The sequence below is a fragment of the Macaca nemestrina genome, chromosome 13 (genome assembly GCF_043159975.1).
Source record: "Macaca nemestrina isolate mMacNem1 chromosome 13, mMacNem.hap1, whole genome shotgun sequence".
NCBI classification, from domain to species: domain Eukaryota; kingdom Metazoa; phylum Chordata; class Mammalia; order Primates; family Cercopithecidae; genus Macaca; species Macaca nemestrina.
Window position 1 is genome coordinate 25206339 of NC_092137.1, and position 16288 is coordinate 25222626.

General features: G+C 50.2%; 1 protein-coding gene across 11 annotated transcripts in view; it reads right to left on the reverse strand.

Annotated features, from left to right (window-relative positions):
• Window positions 1–4539: 4539 nt before the first annotated feature.
• The window catches only part of LOC105479801 (DNA methyltransferase 3 alpha), a 114810-nt gene continuing 103061 nt past the window's right edge, over window positions 4540–16288 (reverse strand). For all 11 annotated transcript variants that reach the window (XM_011738093.3, XM_011738092.3, XM_011738094.3 and 8 more), the window contains 4 exons: window positions 15746–15831; window positions 13589–13658; window positions 12360–12478; window positions 4540–11077 (listed from right to left, as the gene is read on the reverse strand). In XM_011738093.3, the coding sequence (XP_011736395.1) occupies window positions 10936–11077; window positions 12360–12478; window positions 13589–13658; window positions 15746–15831 (417 nt within the window). In that variant the 3' untranslated portion in view covers window positions 4540–10935. The remainder of the gene's footprint in view (window positions 11078–12359; window positions 12479–13588; window positions 13659–15745; window positions 15832–16288) is intronic.

Genomic DNA, 16288 nt, shown 5'->3' on the forward strand with positions numbered 1-16288 from the left:
AAGAGAGAAGACAAAACCCAAGTTGCCAGGGAGAAGACCGAGGCCCGAGGTCACACAGGATGCAAATCGGGGGTTCCAAATACCACAGACTTTCTTTTTTTTTTTTAGATGGAGTCTCACTCTGTTGCCCAGGCCGGAGTACAGTGTCTCGATCTTGGCTCTCTGCAACCTCCACCTCCCGGGTTCAAGCAGTTCTCTCACCTCAGTCTCCCAAGTAGCTGAGTCTACAGGCATGTGCCATCATGACTGGTTAATTTTGGTTTTTGTTTTTTTTAAGATGGAGTCTCACTCTGTCACCCAGGCTGGAGTACAGTGGCACTATCTCTGCTCACTGCAACCTCTGCCTCCCGGGTTCAAGCAGTTCTCCTGCCTCAGCCTCCCAGGTAGCTGGGATTACAGGTGACTGCCACCACGCCCGATAATTTTTGTATTTTTAGTAGAGATGGGGGCTTCACCGTGTTGGCCAGGCTGGTCTCAAACCCCTCACCTCAGGTGATCCACCCACCTCGGCCTCCCAAACTACTGGGATCACAGGTGTGAGCCACCACACCCGAACTTGATGGACTTTCTTCTAACCAGGACACAGTTCAGGGCATCTGGGGCTTCAGCATGAAAAATTAGGCACTGGCCGGATTGATCCCTGGGGTTTGAATCTATCTCTGACCATTTCTGTGTCAGTTGTCCATCCCTTAGAGGCCTAGGCCTCCACCCATAGTCCCCCAAGCAACAGATGCTTTCCTCCTACTTCCATAGGGCCGCAGGTGAAACGAGGAAATTGCCACTGAGGGACTAAACCCTTTTAAAGTGTATTAGCGGCCGGGCGTGGTGGCTCACGCCTGTAATCCCAGCACTTTGGGAGGCCGAGGCCGGCAGACCACCTGAGGTCAGGAGTTCGAGACCAGCCTGACCAACATGAGAAACCCTGTCTCTACTAAAAATACAAAATTAGCTGGGTGTGGTGGTGCATGCCTGTAATCCCAGCTACTCGGGAGGCTGAGGCAGGAGAATCGCTTGAACCTGGGAGGTGGGGGTTGTGGTGAGCCAAGATGGCACCATTGCACTCTAGCCTGGGTAACAAGAGCAAAACTCTGTCTCAAAAAAAAAAAAAAAAAAAAAGTGTATTAGAGCCAAGGAGAAAGGGAGCTTTGGGAGTGACTCTAGAAGATAGTCCCGGGGTCCCCTGTCCCCCTTGGATGTGACTTTGTGCCCTCGCCTGCAACTAAACTTGTTGTTAGCCTCATAGCAGCCCTGTACCCACACCCACACACGCCGGAATTACATCCACTCCCCATGCTGGCAGCTCTGGCCCTACTATATGCACACTACTATATGCACACTTGGCCTCCTCACCAGCCAGCACCCAGGCAGCCTCTTGTCTCCCTCTCTCCTGCATTCCACTCGAGACCCACCATGCTGACCCCACAAGCCTGGGCCTGGTATGCAGCATCTCCTCGACATCCAAGCAGACACGGGGCTGGAGCTACCCACTGAGGCAGTCTCAGGGGCTGTGGACCTGTCACTTCACAAATACCTTGACTCAGCCCAGCCCTGACTCTTCTCCTGTCTCTCCTTACCCCTCTGCCACCAAATGACGCCTTGCTTAAACCCAGGACTGTCACAGGATCATTATTATTATTATTATATTTATGTATTTATTTTTTGAGACAGAGTTTTTCTCTGTTGTCCCAGCTGGAGTGCAGTGGTGCCATCTTGGTTCACTGCAACCTCCCACTCCCAGGTTCAAGTGATTCTCATGCCTCTGCCTCCCAAATAGCTGGGATTACAGGCACACACCACCACGCCCGGCTAATTTTTTGTAATTTTAGTAGAGACGGGGTTTTTCCATGTTGCCCAGGCTGGTCTCGAACTCTTGAGCTCAGACAATCTGCTTGCCTCGGTCTCCCAAAGTGCTGGGATTACAGGTGTGAGCCACCGCACTTGGCCTGTCACAGAATGGTATTTATTAACCAAATGGCTCCAGTAGCTCCCTCTGTCCCGTAAGTTCTTGCCAGACCTCCCACTCCCAGCTCTGATGACACTGGGACAATCAGGCATGGCTTCCAGAGCGAAAGGGCACCAATACCCACCTCTCCCAGCCCTCCCATCTCTCCTTGGAGCTAAGTCTTGAAGATTCAGTCTGAGTTCCATCTTCTACCAGGATTCCTTCAGGTAAGCTAATTTTCAAAATTCAGTGGTCAGATGAAGTTGCTTATTATACCTCTTGCTTCTTACTAATTTCTAGATTCTAAAAAAAAAAAAAAAAAAGAAAATCTTAGGTCTTTACTTCCCCGCTGAGATGAACACGTTTCTGAATTGGTCAAACTAAGAACCAGGTTTGCTTCTTTCTGAACTGAGAGCCTGAGAGCTGAAGATGCCGTCAGTCTGCCAGTCACTCGAATAAATCAGGCAAGTGTGTGAGGAGCCAATCAAAATGTGCAGCTACTTTGCCCCAGTAAGTTTTATTTCTGGGAATCCATTTTAAGGAAAAAATACAAAATATAGAGAGAAAAAAGCCAAAACATAAAAATGTTTACAGAAGCTCTATTTGTAGCTAAAATTAAAAATAAAATAAAAACAAATATCCAACAAGAAAGTGCCACGAAGCCATTAAAAAAAAATTCCACTACTAAAGAACTCATCCATGTAACCAAACCACCTGTACCCCAAAAACTATTGAAATAAAAATAATTCTACATCAACACTGAAAAATACTAAGAAAAGTACGATACAATGTACTTTTTAAAAATGCATAGTTACAACTTTGTGAAAAAGAAAAACGTGCCCATGAGGAAAAACCCTGTTAGTTTAGTAGGGCTGTCCTCTTTTCCTCAAACAGTTCCCCTTGTAATTTTTTTCAATACTGCCAGTGAAGTGGTACAGTCCTAAACCTCCCCGAAACCTAATGTAAGAGAAATCTTGAGTAACTTGAGTAACCCTTCTTTTCTTTTTCTTTTTCTTTTTTTTTGTTTTTGAGACAGAGTCTCCCTCTGTCACCCAGGCTGGAGTGCAGTGGCACAATCTCAGTTCACTGCAATCTCCACCTCCCGGGTTCAAGCAATTCTCCTGCCTCAGCCTCCCGAGTAGCTGGGATTACAGGTGCCCACCGCCATGCCCGGATAATTTTTGTGTTTTTAGTAGAGAGAGGGTTTCACCATGTTGGCCGGGCTGGTCTCGAACTCCTGACCTCAAGCGATCCACCTGCCTCGGCCTCCCAGTGTGTTGGTATTACAGGCATAAGCCACCATGCCCAGCCAAGTAACCCTTCTTTAAGAGAAGCAAGCACTGGCTAGACCTACTAGGCACCTAGAAGATGAAACTGAAACACAGATGCTTGAGGTCTTAGAGTTGAGATGTGGTATGAATCGTCCCAGTTCCTGCATTTATTCAGATGGTCTTATTTATTTATTTACTTGATACAGTTTCACTCTGTTGCCCAGGCTGGAGTGCAGTGGCGCACAGAGCTCACTGCAACCTCCACCTCCCAGGTTCAAGCGATTCTCCTACCTCAACTTCCCAAGTAGCTGGGATTACAGGCATGCACCACCACACCTGGTTAATCTTTGTATTCTTAGTAGAGATGCGGTTTCAGCACATAGGCCAGGCTGATCTTGAACTCCCAACCTCAGGTGATCCGCCCACTTCAGCCTCTCAAAGTGCTGGGATTACAGGCATGAGCCACTGCACCCAGCCAGATGGTCACTTTAGATAGGTGGAGACAGAGAACTAGTGATTAATGAGTCATGCAGACAAAGGGAACACTGGGTGAAGGGCTCTGCAGACCATGAGGCACTGTCCACTTGCAAGACAGCTCTGGGGAGGGCCAGACAGTGAGAGGAACTCAGACTCGGGGTCTGAAGGAAAACTGGCGGTATCCCCAAGTGGTTGTCACTGCCCTCAAGGTGCCCTTGCATTGTCGGCTGGAGCAGGGAAAGGGGCCTCCCTCCCCTTATGCTGACACTGGTTTCCCCGCACCATTCCACCCGCCTGTGGAACACCTGGAAAGACCCCAGCCCTTTGGGCTCACCCCATCAGTGTTTACAAACACTGGCCTACCAACTCTTGCTTTTTCTAGGACAAACGCCCCAATCTGTTCCGGGGCCCCTTGACAGTCCAGACCATCTACCACTCTGGATGCTCGCTTGCTGCCAAAACCCTGTTTAGAGTACCCAGGTTCAAAAATCCTCCTCCCGCCGCGTCTGACCAAGGCATTGGCGAAAGGCGCGCTCCTCTCCCTGCTCTGGTGTTAAAACTTCTGTTGCTCAGCCCAGAGCTGAATTTGCTTTCCCAGCAACCCTGTCTCACCATGACTTATTTTTCAGCTTCCAGTCAATCAAACTCTTTCCTGCACCCAGGGGACAGCCCCCATTTACTAACTTGATGCTCACACAGGTGACTGTTTTAGGGAGGCCCTGCATGGTCTGGGCCTAGCATGGTCTGACACTAGCACCTCCCCGCTTAGGTACTTGAGCACCCTGGAGAGATGGCTGTGAACAGTCACGACAGGGAAAGGAGACGCAAGACAAAAAGACATTATTACGGTGCTTTTTCCGTTTTTCTTTTTGCACAAAAACAGTCCATTTATTCAAGTGTTCTCCAGCACAAGTACATTAGAAAGGAGCTTTATTATATTCTTCTGGGCACAAAAAAAAAAATGTGATGAAGGCGGAACTGACAGACTTTCTACATCTGTTGTACGCATTGACCTCTTTAATTATTTCATAAACAGCTATGTCACGAGCATCACTTACACAGAGATACAACAGGACACCAGGCGGGTGGGGCAGGGACCCACTCGGGCCCCCACTCACCCCTCCCTGGATGTCCTAGAACCAGACTGTGAAATGTACATTATTATTGTCAATAAATAGAGAAGCAACCCTAAAAAAAAAAAAAAAAAAAAAAAAAAAAAAAAAAAAAAAAATACAGTGGTGAAAGGATGCTGGAACCAGGAAAAAATAATAATAAAGGAAAAAAGAGGAACTTAAGAGAAAGGAAAGAGGGCTGGGGAGGGAAGAGTCTGGGAAGTCCTGCATTTAGCTGCGTGGAATGTGGAGTAAAAGTGCTCTGCCACCGGGGTCAAAGCGAAATCGTCTGTAACAGTAAAAGTTATTACCAAATCAGCTACGGAGTTTATTCTTCAGTATGAATACATGATTTCCCACAAATAAGTAAGCACCCGCTACTTCAATGCCTCAGCTAAAACACATGAAATCGCTCATTTAGTTTTCAAGTACAAAGTTAAAATGCCTTTTTAATAATAATATATCAGAGTAAAATAATAGTCTCTTTTAAACTCCACTACAAGAAAACAAAACAAACAGTCATTGTCCAGACAGCAGACTTAATTTAACAATATATATTTTTAATAAAATGTTTTAGCACCTTGTTGAGTCACCTCCTCCCTCTGCGTATTCTAAGGAATTTCAGCATTTTTGTTGTCTGTTGAATTCTAGGGCTGTGCAACCAAATCGGTGGGTGAAGTGAAATGGGACTAGGGGACGCTTTAGACCACTGCTCATGTCCTCAGGCACAGGGTTGGAGGCCGCTAGGCTGGGGCTGGGGGAGCCGCCCTCCTCACCCCCCAGTGGAGCTGAGCCAGGGAGCGTTCCAGTTACGGGAGTTTCGGGAGCCCGGGCCCTCTGGTGGGGGAAGTGAGTAAGTCACCACCAGTAAAGGGATCTTGTGTCCTTGTCCTCCCTGCTCCTTGTTTCTCCCTCCCCCAGAACTCTGCTGCCTTGGGTCAGAGACAGGTCACCCACCAAAGGCCCACCTTAGCTGGGTCTTGGAAACACAGAGACAAGGTTCCCCAACTCACTCCTCAAAGACCCTGGCCTGCCTTTACCAAAACGTAAAGATTCCAGAGCCCATACTACAACAGCAGAGTCCATCCTCTCACCCTTCCCTCTCCTCCCGGTCCTCCTGACCCCAGCACAGGGCCTGGTGAGGAGGCGGCGGACACTTTCTTTAATCCCAGCTCCGCAGGGCATGGCCAGAAGGGCATCCTAGCTCCAGACCATCCCTCCACTACACCTTTTCCAACCCCGGGGTTGGGAGGGAGGAATTTTCAGCTGCTCCCTGGCAAACAGGCAGGACTCCCGGAGGACAACTCCAGGGTCCTCTCTAGTCTCCCGCACTGGGAGCAGGCAGCCTGGAGAATGCGCAATGACGAACTCAGATTACTCACCTCCCGGGACCAAAACAGGGGCCTGGCTAGAAACTCGGTTCCCACTGGAATCTTGGCTCTGCCATGCTCCCGACCAAAGGAAGCAAGCAGCCCTCTTCAGGGTACAGTGCCAGGCAGCACCCCCTTCCCACCTTGGCCCTAACCCACAGCTTGAGGGGGCTCCTAAAAGCAACAGCTCTGAAAGACACTTGGGGCCACTGCAACTCTGCACCAAGCAGGGTAGCAACAGGAATTCAAAACTGCCTCCCAAATCTACTCTATTTATATAAGCAAAACTATGGAATAAACGACTGCAGTTTTCCTATAAGAACATCTCCCAGATGGCTCTGCTGAAATATTCCTTCTCCTGCTGGGAAGGTGGGTGTTCCTATCTAGGCTTCCCCAGAGTCACCATGGCCTGGTGGCCAATTATCGGGAAGCAAAGGGAGCTGGGCCCTGTGAGACCCCTTTGGTGTCAGCCTTCCTTCCTGCTGGGGTGCCTGTCCCAATCCACACTCCTGCAACGTGCCAAAAATCACACGGGCATCTCTACCAGCCAATCACACCCAGGCCCGTTTCAAAAGCTAACAGGTCCCGGATGCTCTCTTGGAAAGTCTGCTTTCCAATAGGATGTTCGATAGCAAGAAGTCTCTGGGGCCTAGAGAGAAAAGGACAGCAACAGATTCATGTCATCATCTGTGGACTGCAGACCCCTGCTAGTGCCTGCCTGCGGCCCCCCAGTCTGCCGGTGCACTGACCTGCCACTCCCGCAGGGCGGGGGTTAGTACCAGCCGCCTGCTGGAAACTAGCTGCCTGCTTAGGCAGGAGGCCAAGGACTGTGTCCTCTGCACTAGCATCTGGCTACCTCCCCCAGGCAAGAGCCACGGATCTCTTTGGCATCATGCTCCACCTGGCACCTGCAGGAGGGAAGCTATCATCCTCAGCCCCCAGGACCCTTGTTTCTAAGGGGGAAATGGGCCTGCTCTTTGGAAAGAAAATTCCACAGGGAATATGGTAATTTTCCCTAGGCCTTCTTGGCTCTCCCCTCCACTGCCTCTAACCTCTGCCTTATCTACAGCCTGCTGAAGCTCAGTGCCCCTTGGAAGGTGACACAATACCTGTCCCCAGAGACCCCAGGGTTGAGGTGGATTAAGCGTATCTCAGCTCGGCCAAGTTGGCACAATCCCGAAGCCCCACACTCTCCCAGGTTCTACTGTGAGACCAAGCCCACAGGCTGGGCTGGAAGAAAAGCTGGTGATTGTTAACTCTTGTCCCTGCAAGGGGGGGCCCGTGACCCCTGGGGCATCTGGTCCATTCTAGGGCCAGGTCAAGTGGCTAGACCTGGAGGAACAAGTGCTCTCAAGCTGTCAGCCATAAGGGCTCCTCTGTGCCCAGCACTCCCTCCTGGAGCAAGCCAGCCCACAGGAATCCCCCAGGCTTGCCATGCCCTTGGCTACCAAGTCTTCCCAAGTCCCCACACCAACCCCTTGGGTGGAGCACCAGGCCCAGTTCCGGTGGAGCTTGGGCCGCTAGAAAGGCTGTCACTAAGCAGTGGCTTGGGAGAGCCTGAGCGTTAGGAACCTCCGTCCTGACCCTGGGAGCAGGGAAGACCTTAGCATTGGCCAGCGGGGGAGGGAGCACCTTGGACTGCCTGAGGCAGCCCCTCCTCCCCCAGCCCTCCTGGAGTGGCGCTGGTGGACTCCAGGCCCGAAGGACAGAGCCCCGCGGGAGCAAGGAGGGGCTGGGTGAGCACCACAGTTAGCACAGGGCTCCACTGAGGGGGCAGAGGCTCCCTTCCTCGCTGCTCCAGCCCCACAGCGGCCCAGTCACCACCTGTCAGAGGTAACAGGAAGCAACTGGGCATGATCTTAAACACCAATCTGTCGAGGAGACAGTCGATTGGGGTCTAGGACCAAGCACCCCAAAAAGGAGTGAGACCGGCCACCAGCTGTGTGAATTTACTCCTGAGTAATGAGCAGGGCGTCCAAGCCTTGGTTTAGTTTTGTCACTAATTACTAATTTGGTTTATTCAATAGGTGAGGTTCACTGTCCCATTTTTTTTTTTTTTTTCCCCAATGGAAGCCCCCTGGCCAAGACAGACCTGGATGTCAATTTGATTTCAGTTGGGGGAGAATAGGTAGGGGGAGTTGAGGGCTGACTTGACTGGTGCCTAGAGTTGCAGGTCAGTATCACAGGTTGCTAACAGAAGAATCTTTTGACATCACCAGGGGCAAAAGAGATAGAACACTACCTGCTAGAGGAGAGCACCTGCTGAAAGAAACCTCCTCCTTTTCCTGCCTCAGCACCTAGCAACTTCTGGGATTGACAGTCTACCTGCAATCAGGGCAACAGAGGTAAATAGCTGCACGGGCTGACTCCACAAAGTCCTGAACCCTGGGAGAAGAGTGCTGGGAGCCCCCTGGCGTGTGTGTGTGAGTGCATTCATTATGCATCAGTACAGAAATATGCTCCTGTGTATGCGTGTGAGATTGACTGACTGGTGTGGGGTTTATATCCGCAGTAGGGACCGAGGCTCAGCACACTGAGCCTGCTTCCCCCACTCCCCACCCCATAATATTTCTTATACATGACCCTATCTATGTATTTATAGAGCGCCTATCACCGTAGGCCCCATCTTTCTAGGGACGTGGACTTGAGGCCATGTGCTTGCCGACACACCTCCCAGCTCTACCAGTCCCAGGAGGTGCCATCCCCCCTCCCATTATAAAATATATATCTCTATATGCCACATATCTACACCCCATCTACCCAGGCAAGCACCTGCCCATCGGGCCCTCACCCTGGAGCCAACAATGCCTTCCCTTCCTACTGCTGGCGCCAGGCCGCCTGCCTTGTAGGAAGTTGAACAAAGTGTCGAGCACTTGGGGCTCCAGGTGCTGCTGACTCGAGGTAAGAGCACAGCTATCATCAGACCAAGTACTAGAAAAGAAATACACACCACTCCAATCACACACACAAGGAGAGAGACGGCCGGTCCTCCCTCCAGCCCTGACACACCCGACTCAAGAGGAGGGGAAGTAGAAGAGAAGAGTGACAAGCCCAGAAGGCAGACCTTAGGGACTCCCTGGCCGCCCAGCTGTCACCATGCCCAGTGGCCCACCTGGCCCGAGGGGTGGGAGCCAGGGCACCAGAGCCACCGCTAACTCAGAAGCACCCTGCTCCCGCACCTTGGTTTGAAACCTAAAGGGAAGGGTGTTGGGTTTTTGTTTTCTTAAAGAAAATCTTAAAACAAACATAATTATAACCAGAACCATAAGAATAATTATAATAAAAGGTGTCATCAGCCTCCCAGTATAAAACTGCAGCCTTTGGAGATGACCAAAAACATCACATTCCAGGGGCCGGGAGCCGCCTTGTGCACAGAGGGGTGGATGGTGGGGGCCTCATAAAAGAACACACAAAAGGCGACTTAGACAGGAAAGCACCAGTACGTTTTGTATGTTTTTTTATTTGCTCCAGGTGGGGTTTTGACTGTCACTTTCCCACACTCTGGATTAGTTCTGATCCCACCACAAGGAGCCCTCGAATCGGCTAAAGTGAGAAATTGGGCCTGAAGACTCCGTACCCTGCCATCTTGCCGAGGGAGTCTCCTTTTAGAAAAAAATCGAAAGGTTATTGCATGAGTCTGGATGAATCCCACTCTCAGCTGTCCACGGGCCCGACCACCTCGTCTAGCCCCCTTTTTGGCAGGGAGAACCTGGCTCCCAAGTTCTCCTCCTTCACTCCGTTACAAACCAAGGGGAAGAGCCCACTGTGAGAACACGCCATCTGCAAGCTGTCTCCCTTTCTCCATCCTTGGTGAAACCCTTTGCGCAGAAGGCAACGTGGAAGCTGATGTTTTTACTCATCTCGCTGTTTGAAAGCACCATTATGAAGTCAGGTTGTACAGTAGTTAACAGTACCTTTTATATATATATCTCATATCTATCATATATATATAAACTGTAAACAAGAGGTAACAGCGGCTTCTAGAAACTGATTTTCTTCAAGGTTTCCTGTGTGGTAGGCACCTGAAATACTGTAGAAAAGTGTCTTGTGTGGTGTTCTCATCTCCCTGCTGCTAACTGGGTTCTGTTTTGCGTGACCAGGAATGGTGCTGGCACGACAGCTCAGTGGCTGGGAGGGAATGCTGCCGCCTGAGTGTCTCTCTCTTTCCGTCCCCTGCTTGTGCTCCTATCTGATCAGGCTAGAGACAACAAAAAAAAGATATATAGTAAAAAAAAAAAAAACAAAAAAAAAAAACAAAAAAAAAAAAAACAAGAACAAAAAAAACAAAAACAAACCCCAATATATAGATTTCTATAGAATTTCCTTTTTTCCTCTCTCCCACCTTTCCTCTGCAAGGTATTGTTACTATTTTTTGTTACTGATTTTTGCTGCAATAACCTTCTTGTTTCAGTCACAGCAAGAAACAAAACCCAAACAAACAGAAAATCCCTCTGAAAAGAGTAGAAAACAAAAGGTCTGATCGAAAAAAAAAGGGGAGGGGGAGGAAGGGGAGGGAGCTTGGTTTTGTTTTTAAATAGGACTGAAGAATAACATTGAAAAATCAGGAGATGATGTCCAACCCTTTTCGCAAGGCAAAGCCCTCCGGTACTTCCGCCTCTGTGGTTTTTGTTTTAAATTCCTTTTTCTCTTCTGGGTGCTGATACTTCTCTCCATCCTCACGTTCTCGGTGTTTTATTATGTTTTGTGTTTTTTTGTTTGTTTGTTTAACTTTGTGTCGCTACCTCAGTTTGCCCCCATGTCCCTTACACACACGCAAAATACTCCTTCAGCGGAGCGAAGAGGTGGCGGATGACTGGCACGCTCCACGACCGGCCCAGCAGTCTCTGCCTCGCCAAGCGGCTCATGTTGGAGACGTCAGTATAGTGGACAGGGAAACCAAATACCCTGGGGGAGAAAAGGCAGAGAGGGCAGGATGAGCGCTGGCCGGACCAGGCTGCCTAGAAGCCATCTAACCACACAGCAGGACCCGGAGGACCAGCAGCTGCCCGAAGTGCAGGGACAGGGGCACTCGCACCCACCAACTCCCCTGACGCCTGTTTAGTTCTGCCGAGTCTTCTGTCCTTTACAAACAACCCAGCACTCGGATCGCCAACCATGTGACAGGCACTGTGCTAGTTTCTGTGGCCTTAAAAGTAGTAAGGTCATCACTGCCTAGCGTTTCACAACCCAGCAGAAATAAGAGTAATTTTGAACAATCCCTCAGAAATACCTCCAGGACACACTCTCCAGTTCTCCTCTCCTGCAGGGTTAGCTCGGCAACGTACACCTCGAGTCTGCACGTAATGAACACACAGCCCTAGCATCCTCCCCGCCGAGAGGAGGGAAGGTGAAAAGGAGCCGAACTCCTGCCTGACTTCAGAAGCTGAAGGATTTCCTGTTTGCTCTGGTTGTTTGTGTAAATGGTCTCTTTGTCTGGCTAAATCCTAGTTACACTTAGAGAACAAGAAGGTCATCCAGCCCCGAGAGTCCCGTTTGCACCAAATCAGGGTGTTGAGGCTGTAAGGTCTGCCTGGCCCTATGCTGGCTTGGTTTACAAAAGACCTACAAAATGGGCACCACAAGTTAAGGAAGGTCCTGTCGCTGCAGCGATTCCTTGGGGATCAGCAGGGTCTCTGGGAGACAAGACAGAAGGGGATTCCTAGACTCCTCTTTTTTTTTTTCCTTTGAGATGGAGTCTCTCTGTTGCCCAGACTGGAGCACAGTGGCGCAATCTCAGCTCACTGCAACCTCCACCTCCAAGATTCAAGCAATTCTCCTGACAGCCTCCTGAGTAACTGGGACTACAGGCACCCGCGACCATGCCTGGCTAATTTTTGTATTTTTAGTAGAGATGCGGTTTCACCGTGTTAGCCAGGCTGGTCTCCAACTCCTGAGCACAGGTGATCCGCCTGCCTCGGCCTCCCAAAGTGCTGGGATTATAGGCATGAGCCACTGCTCCTGGCCCCTAGACTCCCCTGACTTGGGACCAGCCTTAAAATACACAGGAGCCTGATCTACCAGGAGTCCACCCCAGGAGTCTGACATGTTGAGAAATGCTTGATAAAACGCACTGTTCCCAGGACGTTTGTGGAAAACAAGCCAGGTGGGAAAGGCAGAGGACCCCCCCAGCAAGCACAGCGAGCAGAACAGCCCACACTGCAGCCGGATGCCAGCACAACCCGGGTACCTTTCCATTTCAGTGCACCATAAGATGTCCTCTTTCTCATTCATGAAGACGGGGAAATGCTGGTCTTTGCCCTGCTTTATGGAGTTTGACCTCGTAGTAATGGTCCTCACTTTGCTGAACTAGATGACGAAGAGGAGAAAAGAGGAATAAGCACGAAATCATTCACCAGCCAACATTGGTCATGAGTCTACCAAGTATGTCAGGTACTCGCCAAACCCTGACAGGGCCTGGTCCACCCAGGGGGCTGGGTATGGCTCTGAGTGAGCAGAGTTCGCCAGGCAGGAGCCTCCGCAGACCCCACAGCCCCACTTTTCTTCCTTCTTGGAGGTCACCTAGCTAATCTTAGTCAGATCCATCTAGCCACAGAGTTTTTTTTTTTTTTTTGAGATGGAGTGTCGCTCTGTCACCAGGCTGGAGTGCAGTGGCGTGATCTCAGCTCACTGTAACCTCCACCTCCTGGGTTCAAGTGATTCTCATGCCTCAGACTCCCGAGTAGCTGGGACTACAGGCACCCGCCACCACACCCAGCTAATTTTTGTATTTTTAGTCAGACAGGGTTTCACCGTGTTGGCCAGGCTGGTCTCAAACTCCTGACCTCAGGTGATCCGCCTGCCTCGGCCTCCCGAAGTGCTGGGATTACAGGCGTGAGCCATCGCACCCAGCCTAGCCACAGACTTTAGAAGTAGAAGCTGTAGCCACTATACTTTCCAAGTCTTCCAAAGAATTAGTTCTTTCAGAGGTGGAGTAACTTGTAGGCTAAAGGATGCCAAGTTACTGAGGGGCTCAAAGATGCTCTCGGAGCTGCCAGTGGTTCTGAGTGCTGGAACCTGCCGACACAGAACCCAATGCCCCAGGTACTCACTCCAGGAGATTCCAGCTCCAGAGAGAAATGGAGCTTCCACATCACAGGAGGCTGCTCTGCTTTGAAGGTTTTTGTAATAGGTTTTGGCCAAAAAATTTAAAAATGAAAAAAAAAAAGCATAGCACGTCCAGGCCTTGGTAAAGACTCCTCAGTGTTTACCAGAGGGTGGTGGGCGACACTCACCAGGGAGGAAGGGCTGAAGGCCAGCAGCCCTGGGCCCTCCTCTGGCTGCCCTGCTGCATGACCCTGCACCGTCTCCTAAACTAGCTGGAGGAGCAGGCAGGACAAGGCCCTGGCCACAACTCCACCTCATCCTGCCCTTCCTTCTCCCTGCCCCCCAGCACAGGTTCTGGACGCTGGAGCTGACCTTGGCTATCCTGCCATGCTCCAGACACTCCTGCAGCTCCAGCTTATCATTCACAGTGGATGCCAACGGCCTAGGAGGCAGAAGAGAGACTGTAACGACAGAAACCTGGAGAACAGCAGGAAGGGCCCCAGCTGCACGACTCCCCTCCCTCCCCCAGCAGCCACTTATTCACAGGGTAAGACCCCCCTTCCCCAAATCACACACACACGCCAAAACCCTCTTCAAACTCCCCGCAAACACACGAACACACGCTGCAGCTCTACACAGACACAAATCCACCAAGTGTTAATCCTTAAAGGTAAATTCGAAAGTGGTCTCAAATTATGAATAGGCAGATAACACCTAGCAGAAAAGGAAAAAAAGCACAGCTATCTTTACATCAGTTAGTCTAAAATACACTGAGCTTTAAGCATCCCACTGCAAAGCAAGCTTTGGGGGTGACAATGTTTTGTATCTTGATTTGTGGTGATTGTTACATGGGTGTGACCACTAGATGAAATTAATCAAACCGCAAGCCTTAAATGTACAGTTTTAAAAGACTAAATTCTGGGCCAGGCACAGTGGCTCATGTCTGTAATCCCAGCCCTTTGGAAGACCGAGGCAGGCGGGTCACCTGAGGTCAGGAGTTTGAGTTCATCCTGGTCAACATGGTGAAACCCGTCTCTACTAATAATATAAAAATTACCCAGGTGTGGTGGCAGGTGTCTGTAATCCCAGCTACTCAGGAGGCTGAAGGCAGGAGAATCACTTGAACCTGGGAGGCGGAGGCTGCAGTGAGCCAGGATCGCGCCACTGCACTCCAGCCTGAGCAACAGAGCAAGACTCCGTCTCAAAAAAAAAAAAAAGACTTAAATTCTGCAGTTCCCTGAAGACCAAAAATTCTGTGACATTAAACATGTCACTTCTTAGGGTGCAGGCCAGATAACTGACTGGCTGTCCCCTTCAACACTGACCTTTCCTGACATGTAAGGATATTTAAGGAAGGCTTCCCTGACTGGCTCCAGGATCCCAGTGTGGGAACCGCGGGGCCTGCAGTCAAATCAGGTGCTCGACAGATGCCCCCGACTCTCGACCCTGCATGCAGGACCTCTGCTTCTCCTAGAAGCTCAGAGTTTAGTATTTTAGAGTTGAAAGAAGCAGGTGAGAAATCCCCACAGGACCAAGGTCTGTCAGGAGACACTGAATGGTTCCATGAAAATACCTTATGGACCTCATTAGCCCATCCATTTCCCAATACACACATATATCTTGGGACCTCTCGGTGGACAGTTTCAGGCCAGCTGCCCCCATGCCCCATCTCCTTCCCCTCAACAAGCCCTCGCCAGCAACTCTACCAAACATGTATGAGATGGGGAAGGTCCTCCAACTTCATGGGAATAGCAAGGAGGGAGACTGAGGCCAGGTGAAATGATGCCTTCTAGTTATACCCAGCAGCACACCACGGAGGTTTAACACCCATGACTCAGAACACTCTGGAAGATGCTTCCCTCCACAATGGTCAGGAACTGAGCAGCTCTCAGTGTGCTTTTGAATTGCCAACTCTGGACAATTTCTTTCGCCTAAAAAGCCTTTTTACAATGCCAGTTTGATACCTGATGAAATGAATTTTCTTCATTCCTAGATATTAAAATCTTTATCTGTGTAAACTAACTGAAGAAAATCTCTCCAAAAAAGGACCTGAAGCCAACAAACTGTGTGATTAGTAAAATTAAGTTAAGCAGAACCCTGAACTTGCATGCAGCCATAGCAAGATTCCCTCTCCTGAAACAGGCTGCGGCCACGACTCCCCTGCCCAGCCCCAAAGCCATGCCCATGGCTTTGCCTCAGGAGAATCTAAGAACCAGAGGGTTCGGGACACATCACAATGTCAGAAAACCAACTACCTAACTCAGCAGCACATGACTCTTCTTTGGTATAAAGAGAGTACGACTCTAAAGGTCCTGCTTTAAGACCACTAGTTGTTGGTTTCAGATGAGTATTTTCTATACCCTGACTCCTCTTCCTCCTCAAGGAAAAGGAAATAAGGAACATGGCAGAGCAACTAGTCATTCAGCAGAGGCTGGCCAGAGAGGGCCCGGCTCAGGGGCCCCCCAACCATGGGCCATCCCACCTGCAGTCCCAGCCCACAGTCCCCCAGGCCCGGGAGCTTTCACCAACCTGTTCATACCGGGAAGGTTACCCCAGAAGTAGCGGGCCCTGTGTGCAGCTGACACTTCTTTGGCATCAATCATCACAGGGTTGGACTACAAAACAGGAGACGGTTTGAAGATGAGCCAAGGAGGAGCATGAAACAGCGCCGGCATGCTGCTGGGGTCGAGCCTTAAAGCCTCAAAGCCTCTTACTTCTCTCTCAGGAGCCACACACTGGGCTAGCCTGCAGCCTCCAGGAGAAGCTGGAATTACACCTAGCCACATTCCACAAGCTGTCACTGGAACGTTCTAGATCAGCATTGTCCAAATGAACTTCTGCGATGGTGGGATGTCCTCTACACTGTTCAATTCAGTGGCCACTAGCCCACTAGTACAGGTGGCTATTTTGTACCTAAAATGAGGCCAATGTGATTGAGGAGCTGAATGGTTAATGTTCATGTAAATAGCCGCATGTGGCTGGTGGCTACCATATTGCACAGTGCGGCTCTAGACTGTCCAGAGGCTGGGAGAGCCCAGGCTCCAGCGAGTATGCGTGTGTTTACCACGAGCC